This window comes from Microcaecilia unicolor, chromosome 7, assembly GCF_901765095.1.
Source record: "Microcaecilia unicolor chromosome 7, aMicUni1.1, whole genome shotgun sequence".
Classification (NCBI taxonomy): domain Eukaryota; kingdom Metazoa; phylum Chordata; class Amphibia; order Gymnophiona; family Siphonopidae; genus Microcaecilia; species Microcaecilia unicolor.
The window spans coordinates 154,859,302-154,878,170 of record NC_044037.1 but is presented as its reverse complement, the minus strand read 5'-3'; the positions used below and the strand labels follow the sequence as shown (position 1 = coordinate 154,878,170).

Here is an 18,869-nt window from a genome sequence, read left to right as displayed (position 1 = left end):
ACGTTTGGTTGCTGCATCTGCCCCTTGGACCAGTTGTTCCAAGAAGCAGTTATTTATTACATCTAAGTATCCTACCTCCCTAGCAGTCCCAGATGTAGCATTTATCTAGTCAGTATTGGGGTAATTGAAATCACCCTTTATTATAATATATTGCCCAATTTGCTAGCTTTCCTAATTTCTGTAAACGTGATCATCTGTTCGTTCTGTCCTGGTGGATGGTAGTACAGCCCTACCAGTATACCCTTTCCCTTCACACATGGATTTTATATCCACAAGGAATCTATGCTGCTATCTGTTTCATGTAGAATATTTATTTTGTTTGACTCAATTCCCTCTTTAACATATAGTGCAATCCCCCTCCAATTTGCTCCACTTTATCATTCCGTTATATTTTGTATCCTAAGTTCACCATTGATTGTCCTCTTTATTTAGTGCTATATATTTTTAATTCTGCCATCTTATTTTTTTTTTTGGCTTCTAACATTTGTATATAGACCCTTCAAATTATGGTATTTCCTAGGATGACAGACAAAAATATCTGGAAAGAAGTCAGGGGAAGGTTAATGTAAATGAATGCAAAGATGAGGCATTAGACTTAAGGAGCTCTTCCTCAACTTTAGAAAAGAGTATTTATCAATTAATAGAAGAGTGAAAAAGGCAACTATTATGGCATTAAAGTTGCCACTTTACAAAAACTTAAAACACAAATTCAGGGTTCTAAACCTTGGTTTTTGCAATAGTTAAAAGGAAAGGAGATGGGACTTGATATATTGCCTTTCTGTTTTTACCATCAAAGCGGTGTGCATATTATATAGAGGTGCTTATTTTGTACCTGGGGCAATGGAGGGTTAATCGACTTGCCTGGAGTCACAAAGAGCTGCAGTGGGACTTGAACCCTATTCCCCTTGTATTCAAGGCAATGCACTAACCACAAGGTTACTCCTAGTAAGCATATTAGAAGGGATTTGGAGAAAGTGTAAATTGCCTGAAGAGAAAGTAAAATGAAAACCAGCAGCAAATGATTATTGAAATAAAATTAATAAGCAATAAACAGCAAATTGCTACTGTTAATGAGCAAAGTATAAAAAACCTAATCAGATGTTTCAAATAGTTAAAAGGCTGCTTAGTAAAATATGTTCTTTGAAGGCTGCTCTTCCTACAATTGCCTTAGGGCCCTGTTTACTAAGCAGCTCTGTAGACACGCAAACGTTTTGGCAGACTTTAAAAATTAGCATGCGCTAATGCTAGAGACACCCATAGGAAAATGATGAGTGTCTCTATGTTAGTGTAACTACAGCAAGGCGTAGTAAACAGGTCCCTTAGCTTGCTCAACTATTTCATTAGAAACAGTGGTTGTGCTGGGATCATTCTCTCTTATTGGACAGGATACAGTGAGATAATTAGTGTGATGAAAAGTTTATGTATACTTTATTCTGTACCTCTTTTATTAATCAAGGAGAGGTCCAAGATTGTTTAATTGAATAGCCAATATGATAAATTCTTTGTAAAAGTCATTAAAAGAAGCTGAAATGAGACCAATCATATTAAAAAAGGAAAGATTAGATCTAGGACAATATTAAAATTTTAGACTAATTTCAAATTTGCCTTCACCTAGTTGAAAAAGAACTGGTATCTCAAATTAGTGCTTCCTTGGATACAAATGATCTGCTAGATCCTAGTCTAGTGAGATTTAGAAGGAGTTGCAGTACAGAGCAGGGGCATATCTGGAATCCGGCGGTAGGGGGGGGCAGAGCCAGAGAGGGGGGGCACATTTTTGCCTCCCTCCCCCCCCCCCCGCTGCCACCACTATCCCCCCCCCCCCCGCCGTCAACCCTATCCCGCTGCTTACCTTTGCTGGCGGGGGGCCCCAACCCCCGCCAGCCGAGGTCCGACCCGCAGTCTTCACATTTCGTCTTCCTCCGACTCCTCCGTGGCCATGCTGTAAGTAACGCTGCTGATTCGTTGAATCCAGTTCGGAGTCTGACGTTGCAGCACGTTGTATGCGCGTACAACGTGCTGTGACGTCAGACTCCGAACTGGATTCAACGAATCAGCAGCGTTACAGCATGGCCACGGAGGAGTCGGAGGAAGACGAAATATGAAGACTTCGGGTCGGACCACGGCTGGAGGGGGTTGGGGCCCCCCGCCAGCAAAAGTAAACAGCGGGGGAGGGTTGACGGCGGGGAGGGGGGCCAGGGCGAAATCTGCGGGGGCTCAGGCCCCTGTGGCCACACGCAGATACGCCCCTGGTACAGAGTCATAATTATTGGCTTTGTTAGATGAGTGTTATTAATGGTGAGATGAAGGATAAAAAATGTTATTGATTTATATTTATTTAGGTGCTTCATTTGATATGGGAGAAACTGACAATTTGTTAGAAAGATGTGACGAGTTAGGGACTATCTGTTGAATGAAGCTGTGGATTGAGCCATCTATGCAAGATAGAGGATAATAAATAAATAAAATATGGTATAGCAATACATGGTCCAGTGAAAAGTTATTGCAGTGGGATGTACCTCAGGGATCCCCTCTTTCATATCTACTTTTTAACATTTATGTTTAAATATCTTTATTGGTATAAACAACATCCCAAATACAGAATTGCAATTACAAAATATAAAGCTATCATCAATTCCAGAACAAAAATGTTATATGATATGTAAACTTACATGCCAACTAAGCCTCATCTCCAAAAAAGTCCCCCTTACCTCTTCCAACCTCTAAATTTTGCTAGACCCCCCTTTCCCGTCCCGTCCCCTAACACTTCCAAGTTAAAGTATTACAAACCGTCAGTGCCATAATGAGTTGAATTCTTAATAAAAGGAGGGGTGTGGTAATTACACCTCCAACTTTCTGAGAAGTTCTGAGAGAAGAGGACATTTCTCTGATAAGTGAACACTATTTTGCTTTGTGCTTTGGGAACTTAAAGATTAGGGTTTAAAGGAGGAATTATAGGAAAGTGATAGGCAAAATAAAAATTTAAAAAAGCAAATTTTATCAACCAATCTCCAGTCTTTTCCCCTTAGTTTTAAAAACTTTGTACCACAGCATTAACAGATAGACTCTAGCAGGCACTGCAAGATCTAGTTTAGTATTAAGGGGGAATAAAAAGAGAGAGAGAGAGAGAAAAGCAAGCAGGACCTAGTTTAGTATTAAGGGGGGAATAAAAAAATGAGAGAGAAAAGCAAGCATTATTAACTAGTTGCCATAGTGTACAACCCTTTTCCCATAGTTTTAAACTGAAATTTTCTCTAAAAATAGGCATTTTCCCCATAGTTTTAAACTGAAACCTTTTATAGAGGCAGAAACTTAACAGCCAAAAACTCTTGTTCTAAAAGTCAATTATTTTCTGGCTGCTGGAAAGGTAGCAAGTCCAGGGACCTCAATTAGGTGCTAACTAAGGTGTGGGAGAAGTAGAATATTTGCATAAGTTGCTCAGTTAGCTTCAAAGATCCTGTTTAAAAAAGGCCCCTTAGATTCAAAACTATATAAAGAGGAAAGGACGAACTGAACTTTCTTTCTGAGAAGTTCTGAGAGAAGAGGACATTTCTCTGGTAAGTGAACACTATTTTGCTTTGTGCTTTGGGAACTTAAAGATTGGGGTTTAAAGGAGCAATTGTAGGTTAGTGATAGGCAGGTTCTAGTTTAGTCTCTAGGGTAGCATTTTCTGAAATGCTACCAGTTCTACGTGCAGGGCTCAAGAGACAGGTTGAGCTCCAGAGTCTCAATGCGTGGATGAGAAGATGGTGCAGGGAGGAGGGTTTTAGATTTGTTAGAAACTGAGCAACATTCTGGGGAAGGGGGGAGCCTATTCCGAAAGGATGGTTAACCAGGGTAGGACCAGGCTGTTGGCATCAGCATTTAAAAAGGAGATAGAGCAGCTTTTAAACTAGAAACGGGGGGGGGGGGGGGCACAGTCGCTCAAAAGCGCATGGTTCGGGATAAGGTATCTTTCAAAGATCTCACCAAAACAGGGAAAATAGGGTATCCTGATAGTGAGATTGCAAAAGAGACCGTAGTAGATCAGGTATCCTTAAATAAAAATAAAAATCAGACAAAAGATTGCAAATTAATACTGTCAAGTACTGAGCATGATGTAAATAGAAACAACAAACATAGTTTGAAATGTCTATATGCGAATGCCAGAAACCTAACAAATAAGATGGGAGAGTTAGAATATAATGCACTAAATGAAAGATTAGATATAATAGACATCTCTGAGACCTGGTGGAAGGAGGATAACCAGTGGGACACTGTCATACCGGGGTACAAATTATATCGTAGTGATAGGGTGGATCGAATTGGTGGAGGGGTAGCATTGTATATTAAGGACAGCCTTGAATCAAATCGATTGAAAATTCTGCAGGAAACAAAACATTTCTTGGAATCACTATGGATTGAAATGCCATGTGTAAAGGGGAAAAGGATAGTGATAGAAGTGTACTACCGTCCACCTGGCCAGGATGAGCAGACGGATGCAGAAATGTGAAAGGAAATTAGGGACGCAAACAAACTGGGCAACACAATATTAATAGGTGATTTCAATTACCCCGATATTGACTGGGTAAATGTAACATTGGGGCACGCTAGGGAAGTAAAACTCCTTGATGAAATCAAGGACTGCTTTATGGAGCAGCTGGTACAGGAGCCGATGAGAGAAGGAAAAATTCTAGACCTAGTCCTTAGTGGAGCGCATGATCTGGTGCGGGAGGTAATGGTGCTGGGGCCGCTTGATAACAGTGATCATAATATGATCAGTTTTGATATTAGCTTTGAAGTAAGTATACATAGGAAATCAAATACGTTAGCATTTAACTTTAAAAAAGGAGACTATGATAATATGAGAAGAACGGTGAAAAAAAAACTTAGAGGAGTGACTGCGAGGGTCAAAAATTTACATGAGGCGTGGATGCTGTTCAAAAACACCATTCTGGAAGGCCAGGCCAAATATATTCTGTGTATTAAGAAAGGAGGACGGAAGACCAAACAACAGGCGTGGTTAAAAAGTGAGGTGAAGGAAGCTATTAGAGCTAAAAGAAAATCCTTCAGAAAATGGAAGAAGGAACCAACTGAAAATAATAAGAAACAGCATAAGGAATGTCAAGTCAAATGCAAAGCGCTGATAAGGAAGGCAAAGGGGGACTTTTGAAAAAAAAAAACAGATTGCGTTGGAGGCCAAAACACATAGTAAATTTTTTTTTTTTTTGTATATTAAAAGCAGGAAGCCGGCAAAAGAATCAGTTAGACCGCTAGATGACCGAGGAGTAAAAGGGGCAATCAGGGAAAACAAAGCCATAATGGAGAGATCAGGCAACCCTCAGGGGGAGGAATGCTGGCTTCGGCCTAACCCCTGGTAAGCCTTTCCTCAGCTGAGAGGTGCCCAGCTCTACCACCGGCTGCCTTTCAGGTGCTGTGGAGGACTTGCAGCTCATCTGCATATCCTTACAGCCTTCTCCGGGGTGACACCCAGGTCCACTCCGATCCACTCAGGGCCTCCGCTCTAGGTGCCGCGCGGGGCATTTTTCTCTTTACATCTAATCTTCTTCCCAGTTGCTAAAGTAGCTCAGTCATTTATGGCCCCTATTCACATTCTCTTCCTAGCCCTGTCCCTTCCTAATCTTTTCCCTCACCCCCTACCTCTCTCCGCTACAGGAACTCACTGCCCATCCATCGACTTCATCACCTCTCCTTCTCTCCTACCCTCTTCCTCCCTCTTGGCTTTTAATCTCCGCCTCTTTCTTCTGTCCATTTTGCCTTCCCCATTCCACGTAAATACCTCTCGCCTTCGACGCCTTCGTGGCCACACCTCTCCTACTCTCCTCCGCTCTCTTTTACTCCTTCTCTTACTCTCAGCCGGTGACATCAATCCCAATCCTGGCCCCCCTCACCAACTATTATCCCAACTCTACAGATCTCACCGCGACCTCTCTAACCTCATCTCTATTTCTCTACTCCCCTCCTCTTCTCTGCCCTTCTCTTGCGCCATATGGAATGCCCGCTCTATCTGTAACAAACTCGCCTATATCCAGGACCTCTTTATCTCGCGTCACCTCCATCTGCTCGCCATAACAGAAACCTGGCTGTGCCCTGATGACTCTGCTTCAGTCGCAGCCCTCTGCCATGGCGGTTATCTATTTTCACATACTCCTCGCCCTGCTGGCTGTAGGGGCAGTGTTGGACTACTTCTCTCTCCCTCCTCCAGATTTCAACCCCTTCTTCCACCTCAATCTCACTGTTGTTCCTCCTTTGAAGTCCACTCTATCCGCCTTTTCTCTCCTCTGCCTCTTCGAATAGCGGTCATTTATCGTCCCCCTGATAAGTCCCTTTCATCCTTTCTCAGTGACTTTGACGCCTGGCTTGCCTTCTTCCATGATCCTTCCTCCCCCTCTCTCATCCTTGGTGACTTTAATATTCCTGCTAATGATCCTTCCAACTCTTATATTTCCAAGTTACTCGCTTTAACGTCCTCCTTTAATCTCCAACTATGCTCCACCTCTCCCACTCATCAAAATGGTCACTGTCTTGATCTCATCTTCTCCTCCAACTGTTCACCCTCTAGTTTCCTTGCCTCTGATCACCATCTTATAACTTTCACACTTAAATCTCCTCCCTCCCAGTCCCGTCCTATCTTATCTAATTTATCTAGGAATCTTCACGATATTGACCCTTCATCTCTATCCTCCCATGTTTCAAACCTCCTCTCTACTGTGGCACCATCCACGTCTGTCAACGAGGCTGTTTCTTCTTACAACAATACTCTATCCTCTGCCTTAGACACTCTTGCACCTTTGATGACCCGCCCTGTAAGGCGTACAAAACCCCAACCTTGGCTGACTTCTAATATCCGCTACCTACATTCCTGTACCCGCTCTGCCGAACGCCTCTGGCGGAAATCTCGGGCCCTTGCTGATTTCCTACACTTTAAGTTCATGCTGACCTCCTTCCAATCTGCTCTTTTACGTGCCAAGCAGGATAATTATATCCAACTGACCAACTCTCTTGGCTCTAATCCTCGACTTCTCTTCACCACATTGAACTCTCTCCTCAAGGTGCCTCCTCCCCCAACTCCCCCTTCATTATCTCCTCAGACCCTTGCTGAATTCTTTCACAACAAGGTTCAAAAGATAAACCTTGCTTTCTCTACCTCACCACCTCTCCCTCCACTAGTCCGTTCCCCTCTCTCTCCTTCCCCTCATTCCCTTTCCTCCTTTCCTGAAGTTACTATTGAGGAAACTACACTTCTCCTTTCTTCCTCAAAATGTACCACCTGTTCCTCTGATCCCATTCCCACCCACCTTCTTAATGCCATCTCTCCTGCTCTTATTCCTTTTATCTGTCACATTCTCAACCTCTCACTTTCCACTGCGACTGTCCCTGCTGCCTTTAAACATGCTGTGGTCACACCTCTCCTTAAGAAGCCTTCACTTGACCCTACTTGTCCCTCTAATTACCGACCCATCTCCCTCCTTCCTTTTCTCTCCAAATTACTTGAGCATGCTGTTCACCGCCGCTGCCTTGATTTTCTCTCCTCACATGCTATTCTTGACCCACTACAACCTGGTTTTCGCCCTCTCCACTCAACCGAAACTGCGCTTACTAAAGTCTCCAATGACCTATTACTGGCTAAATCCAGAGGTCAATATTCCATCCTCATTCTTCTTGATCTTTCCGCTGCTTTTGACACTGTCGATCACAGCATACTTCTCGATACCCTGTCCTCACTTGGATTCCAGGGCTCTGTCCTTTCCTGGTTCTCTTCCTACCTCTCCCTCCGCACCTTTAGTGTTCACTCTGGTGGATCCTCTTCTACTTCTATCCCTCTGCCTGCCGGCGTCCCTAGGGTTCTGTTCTTGGTCCCCTCCTCTTTTCTGTCTACACTTCTTCCCTTGGTTCATTAATCTCATCCCATGGCTTTTTCTACCATCTCTATGCTGATGACTCCCAAATCTACCTTTCTACCCCTGATATCTCACCTTGCATCCAAACCAAACTTTCAGCGTGCTTGTCTGACATTGCTGTCTGGATGTCTTAACGCCACCTGAAATTAAATATGACCAAAACCGAGCTTCTCATTTTCCCCGCCAAACCCACCTCCCCGCTCCCCCCGTTTTCTATTTCTGTTGATGGCTCTCTCATTCTCCCTGTCTCCTCAGCTCGAAACCTTGGGGTCATCTTTGACTCTTCTCTCTCCTTCTCTGCTCATATCCAGCAGATTGCCAAGACCTGTCGTTTCTTTCTTTACAACATCCGTAAAATCCGCCCCTTTCTTTCCGAGCACTCTACCAAAACCCTCATCCACACCCTTGTCACCTCTCGTTTAGACTACTGCAATCTGCTTCTTGCTGGCCTCCCACTTAGTCACCTCTCCCACCTCCTGTTTTCGCATCCTGTTCAGACTTCTTCTACTAACCTATAAATGTACTCACTCTGCTGCTCCCCAGTATCTCTCCACACTCGTCCTTCCCTACACTCCTTCCCGTGCACTCCATGAATAAATCGTTCTTATCTGTTCCCTTTTCCACTACTGCCAACTCCAGACTTCGCGCCTTCTGTCTCGCTGCACCCTACGCCTGGATTAAACTTCCTGAGCCCCTACGTCTTGCGCCATCCTTGGCCACCTTTAAATCTAGACTGAAAGCCCACCTCTTTAACATTGCTTTTGACTCGTAACCACTTGCCTCCACCTACCCTCCTCTCTTCCTTCCCGTTCACATTAATTGATTTGATTTGCTTACTTTATTTTTTTTTTTTGTCTATTAGATTGTAAGCTCTTAGAGCAGGGACTGTCTTTCTTCTATGTTTGGGCAGCGCTGCGTACGCCTTGTAGCGCTATAGAAATGCTAAGTAGTAGTAGAGATTAAATGAATTCTTTGCTTTGGTCTTCACCGAGGAAGATTTGGGTGGGATACCGGTGCCAGAAATGGTATTCGAAGCTGACAAGTCGGATAAACTTAATGAATTCTCTGTAAACCTAGAGGATGTAATGGGGCAGTTGTACAAACTGAAGAGTAGCAAATCTCTTGGACCGGATGGTATTCATACCAGAATACTTATAGAACTGAAAAATCGAACTTGCGGAGTTTTATTTATTTATTTATTGCATTTGTATCCCACATTTTCCCACCTTTTTGCGGGTTCAGTGTGGCTTACAATAAGAGTTAAATGTTGGAAATACAATTTGTTACAGATTGGTTATGGATTACATTGTGCAGAGTTATGCGAAACAATTGAGGTGTCGTTAGGGAATGTAACAATGGAACATGAACATTGAAACTTTGGAATGAAACAGTGGGAGCTTAGAGGGCAATAAAAAGGCATGAGGACATATGGTATATTTCTTTCTGTGAGTAAAGGTATGAGTGATGTAATATTACGGGAATGAGAGTTCAGAGGTGAATGTATGATGCATTAGTGAACATTAAGTGTGGACTTTATGTGTTTTGTTTCTTTCCGTAAATTTTTTCGAAAAGATGGGTCTTCAATAATCTGCGGAAGGAAGCTTGCTCGTTGATTGTTGTTAAGTTGCGCGGCAGTGTATTCCAAAACTGCGTGCTCATGTGAGAAAAGGTTGACGCGTGTAGCGCTTTGTATTTCACGCCCTTGCAATTGGGGAAGTGGAGGTTAAGGAAGGTTCGGGATGATCTTTTGGCGTTTCTGGGTGGTAAGTCTATCAACTCATACATGTAGGCTGGGGCTTCGCCGTGAATGATTTTGTGGACTGATGTGCATATTTTAAAAGTGACGCGTTCCTTGAGTGGAAGCCAGTGCAGTTTCTCTCGTAATGGTTTTGCACTTTCATATTTTGGCTTTCCAAAGATGAGTCTGGCTGCCGTATTCTGTTAGTAATATGTAATTTATCCTTAAAATTGAGCGTGGTACCGTAAGATTGGAGGGTGGCCAATGTAAGGCCGATTTTTATAAAAGGTTTCAGAGGAGATTCGGGAAATTATAGACCGGTGAGTCTGACGTCGGTGCTGCGCAAAATGGTAGAGACTATTATAAAGAACAAAATTACAGAGCATATTCAAAAGCATGGATTAATGAGACAAACAGGCTTATTTTTGAAAGAGAAGGGCGCCCATCTTTCGACACACATCGGGAGATGGGCGTCCTTCTCCCAGAGTCGCCTAAATCGGCATAATCGAAAGCCGATTTTGGGCGTCCTCTACTGCTGTCCGTCGCGGGGATGACCAAAGTTCACAGGGGCATGTTAGAAGCATAGCAAAGGCAGGACTGGGGCGTGCTTAACACATGGGCGTCCTCGACCGATAATGGAAAAAAGAAGGCATTCCTGACGAACAGTTGGCCGACTTTCTTGGTCCTTTTTTTTTTTTTTAAGGCCAAGCCACAAAAATGTACCCTAAATGACCAGATGACCACTGGAAGGAATCTGGTCACCAACCCCCTCCCACCCTAAAAGAAAGGTTTAAAAAATATTTTTTCCAGCTATGCCAGCCTCAAATATCATACCCAGCTCCTTGACAGCTGTATGCAGGTCCCTGGAGCAGTTTTAGTGGGTACTGCAGTGCACTTCACCCAGGCCCATCCCCCCACCTGTTACACTTGTGGTGGTAAATGTGAGCCCTCCAAAACCCACCACAAACACATTGTACCCACATCTAAGTGCCCCTCTTCATCCTTATGGACTATGGTAGTGGTATAAAGTTGTGGGAGTGGGGTTTGGGGGGCTCAGCACACAAGGTAAGGGAGCTATGCACCTGGGAGCTTTTTCTGAAGTCCACTGCAGTGCCCCCTAGGGTGCCCGTTTGGTGTCCTGGCATGTGAGGGGGACCAGTGCACTACGAATGCTGGTTCCTCCCATGACCAAATGGCGTGGATTTGTTCGATTCTGAGATGGGCGTCCTTGGTTTCCATTATCGCCGAAAATCGGAGACGACCATCTCTAGGGACGACAATCTCTAAGGTCAACCTAAATGCTGAGATTTGGGCATCCCCGACCGTATTATCGAAACGAAAGATGGCCACCCATCTTGTTTCAATAATACGGGTTTCCCTGCCCCTTCGCGGGGACATCCTGCGAGGAAAACTTGGGCGCCCCGTTCGATTATGCCCCTTAAAGTCAACATGGATTTAGTGAAGGGAAATCTTGCCTCACCAATCTACTAAAACGGTGAAAAAAAGACTGAAAGAGCAGCTCGCAGGGAAAAACTACTACTCAACATTTCTAAATTGCTACTAGAGTTACGCAGCACTGTACAATTTAACATAGAGGGACGGTACATAAGTACATAAGTAGTGCCATACTGGGAAAGACCAAAGGTCCATCTAGCCCAGCATCCTGTCACCGACAGTGGCCAATCCAGGTCAAGGGCACCTGGCACGCTCCCCAAACGTAAAAACATTCCAGACAAGTTATACCTAAAAATGCGGAATTTTTCCAAGTCCATTTAATAGCGGTCTATGGACTTGTCCTTTAGGAATCTAACCCCTTTTTAAACTCCGTCAAGCTAACCGCCCGTACCACGTTCTCCGGCAACGAATTCCAGAGTCTAATTACACGTTGGGTGAAGAAAAATTTTCTCCGATTCGTTTTAAATTTACCACACTGTAGCTTCAACTCATGCCCTCTAGTCCTAGTATTTTTGGATAGCGTGAACAGTCGCTTCACATCCACCCGATCCATTCCACTCATTATTTTATACACTTCTATCATATCTCCCCTCAGCCGTCTCTTCTCCAAGCTGAAAAGCCCTAGCCTTCTCAGCCTCCCTTCATAGGAAAGTCGTCCCATCCCCACTATCATTTTCGTCGCCCTTCGCTGTACCTTTTCCAATTCTACTATATCTTTTTTGAGATACGGAGACCAGTACTGAACACAATACTCCAGGTGCGGTCGCACCATGGAGCGATACAACGGCATTATAACATCCGCACACCTGGACTCCATACCCTTCCTAATAACACCCAACATTCTATTCGCTTTCCTAGCCGCAGCAGCACACTGAGCAGAAGGTTTCAGCGTATCATCGACGACGACACCCAGATCCCTTTCTTGATCCGTAACTCCTAACGCAGAACCTTGCAAGACGTAGCTATAATTCGGGTTCCTCTTACCCACATGCATCACTTTGCACTTGTCAACATTGAACTTCATCTGCCACTTGCACGCCCATTCTCCCAGTCTCGCAAGGTCCTCCTGTAATCGTTCACATTCCTCCTGCGACTTGACGACCCTGAATAATTTTGTGTCATCGGCGAATTTAATTACCTCACTAGTTATTCCCATCTCTAGGTCATTTATAAATACATTAAAAAGCAACGGACCCAGCACAGACCCCTGCGGGACCCCACTAACTACCCTCCTCCACTGAGAATACTGGCCACGCAATCCTACTCTCTGCTTCCTATCTTTCAACCAGTTCTTAATCCATAATAATACCCTACCTCCGATTCCATGACTCTGCAATTTCTTCAGGAGTCTTTCGTGCGGCACTTTGTCAAACGCCTTCTGAAAATCCAGATATACAATATCAACCGGCTCCCCATTGTCCACATGTTTGCTTACCCCCTCAAAAAAATGCATTAGATTGGTGAGGCAAGACTTCCCTTCACTAAATCCGGTCCCTGCTCAAAGAGCTTACAATCTAAGAGACAAATGAACGGTCAGTCCGATAGGGGCGGTCAAAATGGGGCAGTCTGGATTTACTGAACGGTAAGAGTTAGGTGCCGAATGCAGCATTGAAGAGGTGGGTTTTAAGCAAAGACTTGAAGATGGGCAGGGAGGGGGCTAGGCATAAGGGCTCAGGAAGGTTGTTCCAAGCATAGGGTGAGGCGAGGCAGAATGAGCGGAGCCTGGAGTTGGCGGTGGTGGAGAAGGGTACAGAGAGGAGGGATTTGTCCTGTGAACGGAGGTTACGGGCGGGAACGTAATGTCACGTCTGTGGCCGTGACCACCCTCATTCTTACCCTGTTTCTGGGAGTCAGTGGCTGTGCTAGCTTCTGCTTGTCTCTGTGTCTGTCTCAGTCTTAGTTTCTCTCTGGCTCTGTGTGCTGATTGCCCTACTGAACCTCACCTGTGTGGGCTATGCCTCTTCCAAGATGGCTGCCGACTCCTCTATGCCAGTATCCAAGATGGCTCCCGTTGTTCCTTCCTGTGGGCTGACTTCTCTGTGTGTCAAGCCTCTGTTTGGAGGCAAGGAGATTGCTGCAGCTGTGCCTCTGGTGTTGAAGGGCTTTATTAATCACTTAGAGACTGCAGCCCTTGCCTTTGCATTTCGTCTAAAGGCCCTGGTATGTAGAGTGCTCTGTACACTGCTACATTGTTTGCTCTGTGTATGCTTCTGGTGTATGAAGGTAAAGGGCATTTCCCCATGAACTCCTCGTACTAAAAGAAAGTTCTGATTTTTGGTATAATCTTAGTAAAAATATAGCCCCTCTCCTGTACCAAGCATATTGTGAAGTACCTGTTATACAAAGCCTACAAAAATCATTCAGGACCTACAGAGCTTATCTACTTTACCATAACACTACTAGTTTACAGAAGTAACACAAACAATGACCCTACCTAGGAAAACACAACACAATAAATATTGCAGTGGAACCTAGAACTTCAATATGCCTCTTGGGAAACTGAGCAAACTGAATTATTACAAATGCTTAAATAGAAACTCCATATAAACAAAGTACCTGACCTCAGTCATAAACACTGAAAACAAATAGACACTTGCCAGGTACAGAATAAGTGACCATAAAGTTTAAATATTAATATATAGAAAAAAAAATTAAACTTATACCCCAAGAAGTCACACTGTGCATGCAGCGCAACACTAGAGAAACAGAAAATGTTAATTAAGCACATGTACAGATTTAGTCTAGTCGATGTAGTACCAGGCTTGACATCCAGGGGTGCCTGCTGCTTGTGATCTTGGAGAAGTCACTTAACTCTTCATTGCCTCAGGTGCAAAATTTGATTGTTAGCTCTCAATGAACCCTAAACGCGTTGTGATTGGCTCAGGGACTTCCAGGTCTCTCAGCTGAGTGAAGCACTGCCAGAAAAGACGTTCTTATTATTGTGTGTGTGTGGGGGGGGGGGGGGGGGTGACGGCCAAAATGGACGTTTTTTTTGGATGGGCGTCATCAACTGCACTGTCAAGTCGCATCGGAGGGGGTGAGCAGTGCAGCGTCTTGGGGGGGGGGGAATGACGGCCAAAATGGATGTTGTTTTTTTTAATGGGCGTCCTCAACGGTGCAGCGTCTTGGGGGGGGGGGGGGATGACAGCCAAAATAGACGTCTTTTTCTAAAGCGGAGCACTATTTTTTTTTTTTTTTTGTTACTTTTGTAGCAGTTTTTCAATCCCGCGCAGCCCCAATGAGAGGTACAGACCTCTCATTAAATTTCCCAGTGTTAAGGCAATCAGAAAAGGTTAGGGCATCTCATTACAATAGGGTTTCTACACAATTTGCTCATCTGCATTCCGTTTTCGTTAGTTGCTACCGTCGTCGGAAAAAAGTCTTTAGTGCATGCCAGGGTTTACTACTTGCTCGTTAATGGCTCGTTAAGTTTAGTGCATCTGGCCTTCAATGTCTTAAGTGTCAGTTTTAGGATTTTAAAATTAGATAGACTTTGCAGTCCTTATTTATATTTTCTACATTTCTCTGGTGGCAGTGTATTCTAGAATGTAGTTGGGATAAAAGTGTAATAGATTTTAAATGATTTTCTTCATTTATATCACCATTGTTGGCCCCTTTATTGCAGGATTATATGCAGAATGTTCATGGAAAGGAAATTGACCTTCTAAGAACCACTGTGAAAGTTCCTGGAAAAAGACCACCTCGTGCCACTTCTGCCTGTGCACCTATCTCAAGCCCCAAAACAAATGGCCTTTCCAAAGATGTGAGCAGTTTACAGATCTCACCAAATTCAGGTAAAGATGATATTTTGTCACACACTACTCGCAGCTGGAAAAAAAATAGGCAGAAAGGATCCTTAGTAAACCTGACAGTCTATCAGTTAAAATGTCTGCCCTACTATTATTTTGGATTACTGTGTTTCTATTTGCTATTTATTGTAACAAAAAAGTTTTAGTATATTTTAGATACTGTAGATAGCAAAAAAAAAGACCTTCAGGATTTAGGCCTTAGAGATTCTGGCCTGAGAGGGGAAAGACAGAGATCTGGGTTGTGTACACGTGAAAGAACTGTAGACGATATGGGTGCAGTCATGAACACCATGAGCAAAGCTGGTTAGAGTGAATGAAGGAGACTAGTTCCAGAAAGTTATATGAACATAATGTTGTTCAAGAGATAACTAGATGGTAAGCAGCTACAGTGAGTTTGCTCTAATGGGTCATATAACTTACATTATATGTGAAATTGAACAGGGCTGCTATTAAATATGCTGGGGCCCCTAAATCCCACTAACAGGATGTTTCTCATTCAGCTTCCTGAATTGCCCTGTAGCAGGGTAGCCCATGGCAATTATTCCTCCTCCAGCACTGGCTCTGGCATTCATAAACTTTTCTTCAGTTTTACAGAAAGCTTTTGCACATGCACAGAGGTTTCTCACGTATGGCTATATTGCTCTTATTTTTTTGTTTTATCCATTGGTGGGAGGATAAAATAATGGTGAAAATGGTTTCTGGCACTTTGTTAAGCCTTCAGCCATTAAAGAGGATTTTATGACTCTTCTGCAGTCTCAAAGGTTTTTTAAATCAGGTTTTCATTGTTTTTTTTTTTTTTTCCATGTAGTGCTTGATGCACAAAAGCCTACCATGCTTGCAGTGTTTGCTTTATATTGGTTGTAGCCAGTCTAAAGCAAACTTTGTTTAGCGTCTAATGCACAAAGGGGTTTTGCATCCCTTTGACTGAAAGCCGTAGCAGTTACTGATAACCCTATGCAAATTTATTACAACGAGCTCATTAGTATTAAAATGAGCATTTCGAGCAATGCACAGACCTGAGTGCCTACATAATGTGCAAAACTTTACAGCAGGTCTAGACCTGTCTTTATGGGAAGCAATCTCCTTGCATTGTGTAGTGCAAGCAGACTGCTCCCCATAAGGTAGGCGCTCCATGCACGGACCCCCTGACCCCCCCCCCCCCCAAACCCCCTAAAACTTTCCCTGGTGGCCCAGCAGACCCAGGACTCCAACCCGACCACATTCCTGATAGTCCAGTAGCCACCCGATCTGACTTTCCCAACCTTAGAAAACCTTCCAACCCTTTCTCTGGTGGTCTGGTAGACCCCCTGACCCAACCTGGACCCCCTGACAACCAATAATAGCCCTAGTGGTCTATCGGGATTCCCCAGTCCCTTCTTTGTACCTTGAGTAGGAAGCAGTAGGACTGCCTCGAGCCCACCTGTTTCCAAAATGACAGCGCCTAGCCCCTCCCCAGTGCATCCTGGGAAGCACTGGAAGGAGCCTAAGCACCATATAAGGAAACAAAACTCCTTATATGGTGCTTAGGCGCCTCCCAGTGCATCCCAGGATCAGTCCTTCTGCCTCCTACTCAAGGCAAGAAGAAGGGATGGGTGGGGGGGTTGTGTGGAAGGGAATCCTGCTAGACCACCAGGGCTATTTGTGGCTACCCAGTAGTACAACCTGGGACTCACCAGGTTGGGTTTGGGGTCCACTGGACCGCCAGGGATTTTTTTTGGCCGGGGGGGGGGGGGGTGGTCAGCAGGTGGAGACTGAGAACTCTGACTCTAGAGAGAGCCAATAAGAGCCCTGGCTAGCTAGAGATAGATTCAGTATTCTCAGTCTCCCGCAGGTGGAAGGTGGTGAGCCCTTTAGTCTCTTTTCTCTGTGCTCTCTTTCTTTCTTGTTTAAAAAAAAAATTTAAATGCAGTGGACAGTATCTTTTTACAGACTAAGTGAACTATTTCTAGGTTTTATTTTTATTTATTTATTGGTTGCATTTGTATCCCACATTTTCCCACCTCTTTGCAGGCTCAATGTGGCTTACAATACATCATGAGTAGTGGAAATACATGAGAGAGTATACATTTAGTGATAACAGAAGGATTTTGGGTAACATGATAATGATAGAACATGATAGTATTTTAACAAGCAAACATAATAAGAAATATATAAGAATTATATAAGAAAGTATACATTTAGTAATAGCAAAAGGATCTTGGGTAGCATGATAATGAAAAAAACATGTTAATATTTTGTCAAGTAGATATTATGGAGGCAGTTCTGGATATGGGTACAGGAGTTCATATTTGTTGATCATTGTTGTATGCCTTGTTAAAGAGATGAGTCTTCAGTAAAATTCGGAAGTTAGCTAGTTCATAGATCGTTTTTAAATTGCGCGGCAGCGCATTCCAGAATTGTGTGCTCAGGTATGAAATGTTTGACGCATGAGTTAGTTTGTATTTGAGACCTTTACAGTTTTGGAAGTGAAGATTAAGGAATGTGCGGGATGATATCCTGGGTGGTAGATCTATCAGGTCTGACATGTAGGCTGGTGCGTCTCCATGAATAATTTTATGAACTAGGGTGCATATTTTGAACGTAATACGTTCTTTGAGTGGGAGCCAGTGCATCTTTTTTCGTAGGGGTTTAGCGCTTTCGTATTTTGTTTTACCGAGTATGAGTCTAGCTGCAGTGTTCTGAGCTGTCTGAAGTTTCTTGATTATTTGCTCTTTGCAGCCAGTGTAGAGTGCATTGCAGTAATCTAGGTAATCTTCTGTTCACCAGTGTCTCTTGTATTTCTCTGGAGACTGAGGCCCGTGGGGGTCTCTATATGCCTTGGGGGAGTCACATTCGGGTGGCCGGTTCCCTCCCCCCAATTTCTCTCGTTTTCCTCCTTTATAGCGCTGGACGCTGCCCTGTATGTGGGAGCTTGCCTCAACTCTTCTAGCGAAGTGTGTTTTGAGGTCTGCAGCTGCATTTGTGAAGAAAGAAAAAAAAAAAACAACAAAAGTGCTTGAAGCAGTTACAGGTGCAAACGAGCCTTTATTTGTGGCGGTATTGCTGCTTTTTCTGTGGCATTCGGTGTGCGGGCTCCCACTGGAAAAAGAAAGGAGGAAAGCTGCTTCGGCGCGATAGAGGACCATGGGATGGCAGAAAACTCCGCAGTTGTGTGGTCTGTCAGTGGCAGGGGCTTGTGTTGAGAGGTACCTGGAAGTACTGCATGATGGTGGAAATGTTGACAGCAGGCAGGCCCTCTCATTCCGCTTCCTCTCCTGCAACCGTAGTTCAGCAGGATTTGGGGGGGGGGGCAGTAAGGAAATGATGCCAGCTTCCGATTTGGTGGGAAGCTCCATTATTTTATCCTCTCAGCCTGTGTCAGTGGAGTGGCCTGCTCCCCTACCGTTCCACTCTTTGGAGCAGGCTGCCACAGCTTTGCCTGAACATTCAGGGGTACCGGAGGGAGGTTTCCCTCCTGAATTCGTCGTTCAGATGTTCAAGGCCGCTTTATTACAAAAGTTGGGTCCTACTACTACTTAGCATTTCCATAGCGCTGCCAGGGTTACGCAGCGCTGTACAAGTTTAAACATGGGGAAGGACAGTCCCTGCTCAAGAGAGCTTACAATCTAAAGGTAACAAACTATGTAGTAAGTGTAGGTATCATGAATGGAGAAGGTGGTTAGGCGCCAAAAGCAAGGGAGAATAGATGTGCTTTGAGTAAGGACTTGAAAATGGTCAGGGAGGGCGCATGGCGTATGGGCTCGGGAAGTCTGTTCCAGGCATAAGGTGATGCGAGGCAGAAGGGGCGGAGTCTGGAGTTAGCGGTGGTGGAGAAGGGTACAGATAGGAGTGATTTGTTCTGAGAGCGGAGGTTACGGGTGGGAACATACGGGGAGAGGAGGGTAGAGAGGTAATGGGGGGCTGCAGATTGAGTGCAATTTTGAAGGTCAATAGGAGAAGCTTGAACTGTATACGATAGCGAATCGGGAG

At 44.3% G+C, this 18,869-nt stretch overlaps 1 protein-coding gene across 2 annotated transcripts in view; it reads left to right on the top strand.

Moving 5' to 3' along the window:
• AGAP1 (ArfGAP with GTPase domain, ankyrin repeat and PH domain 1) overlaps positions 1-18,869 on the top strand; it is a 2,358,592-nt gene that overhangs the window by 1,357,737 nt on the left and 981,986 nt on the right. For both annotated transcript variants that reach the window (XM_030210552.1, XM_030210551.1), the window contains exon 11: positions 14,717-14,885. In XM_030210552.1, coding sequence (XP_030066412.1) covers positions 14,717-14,885 — 169 coding nt within the window. The remainder of the gene's footprint in view (positions 1-14,716; positions 14,886-18,869) is intronic.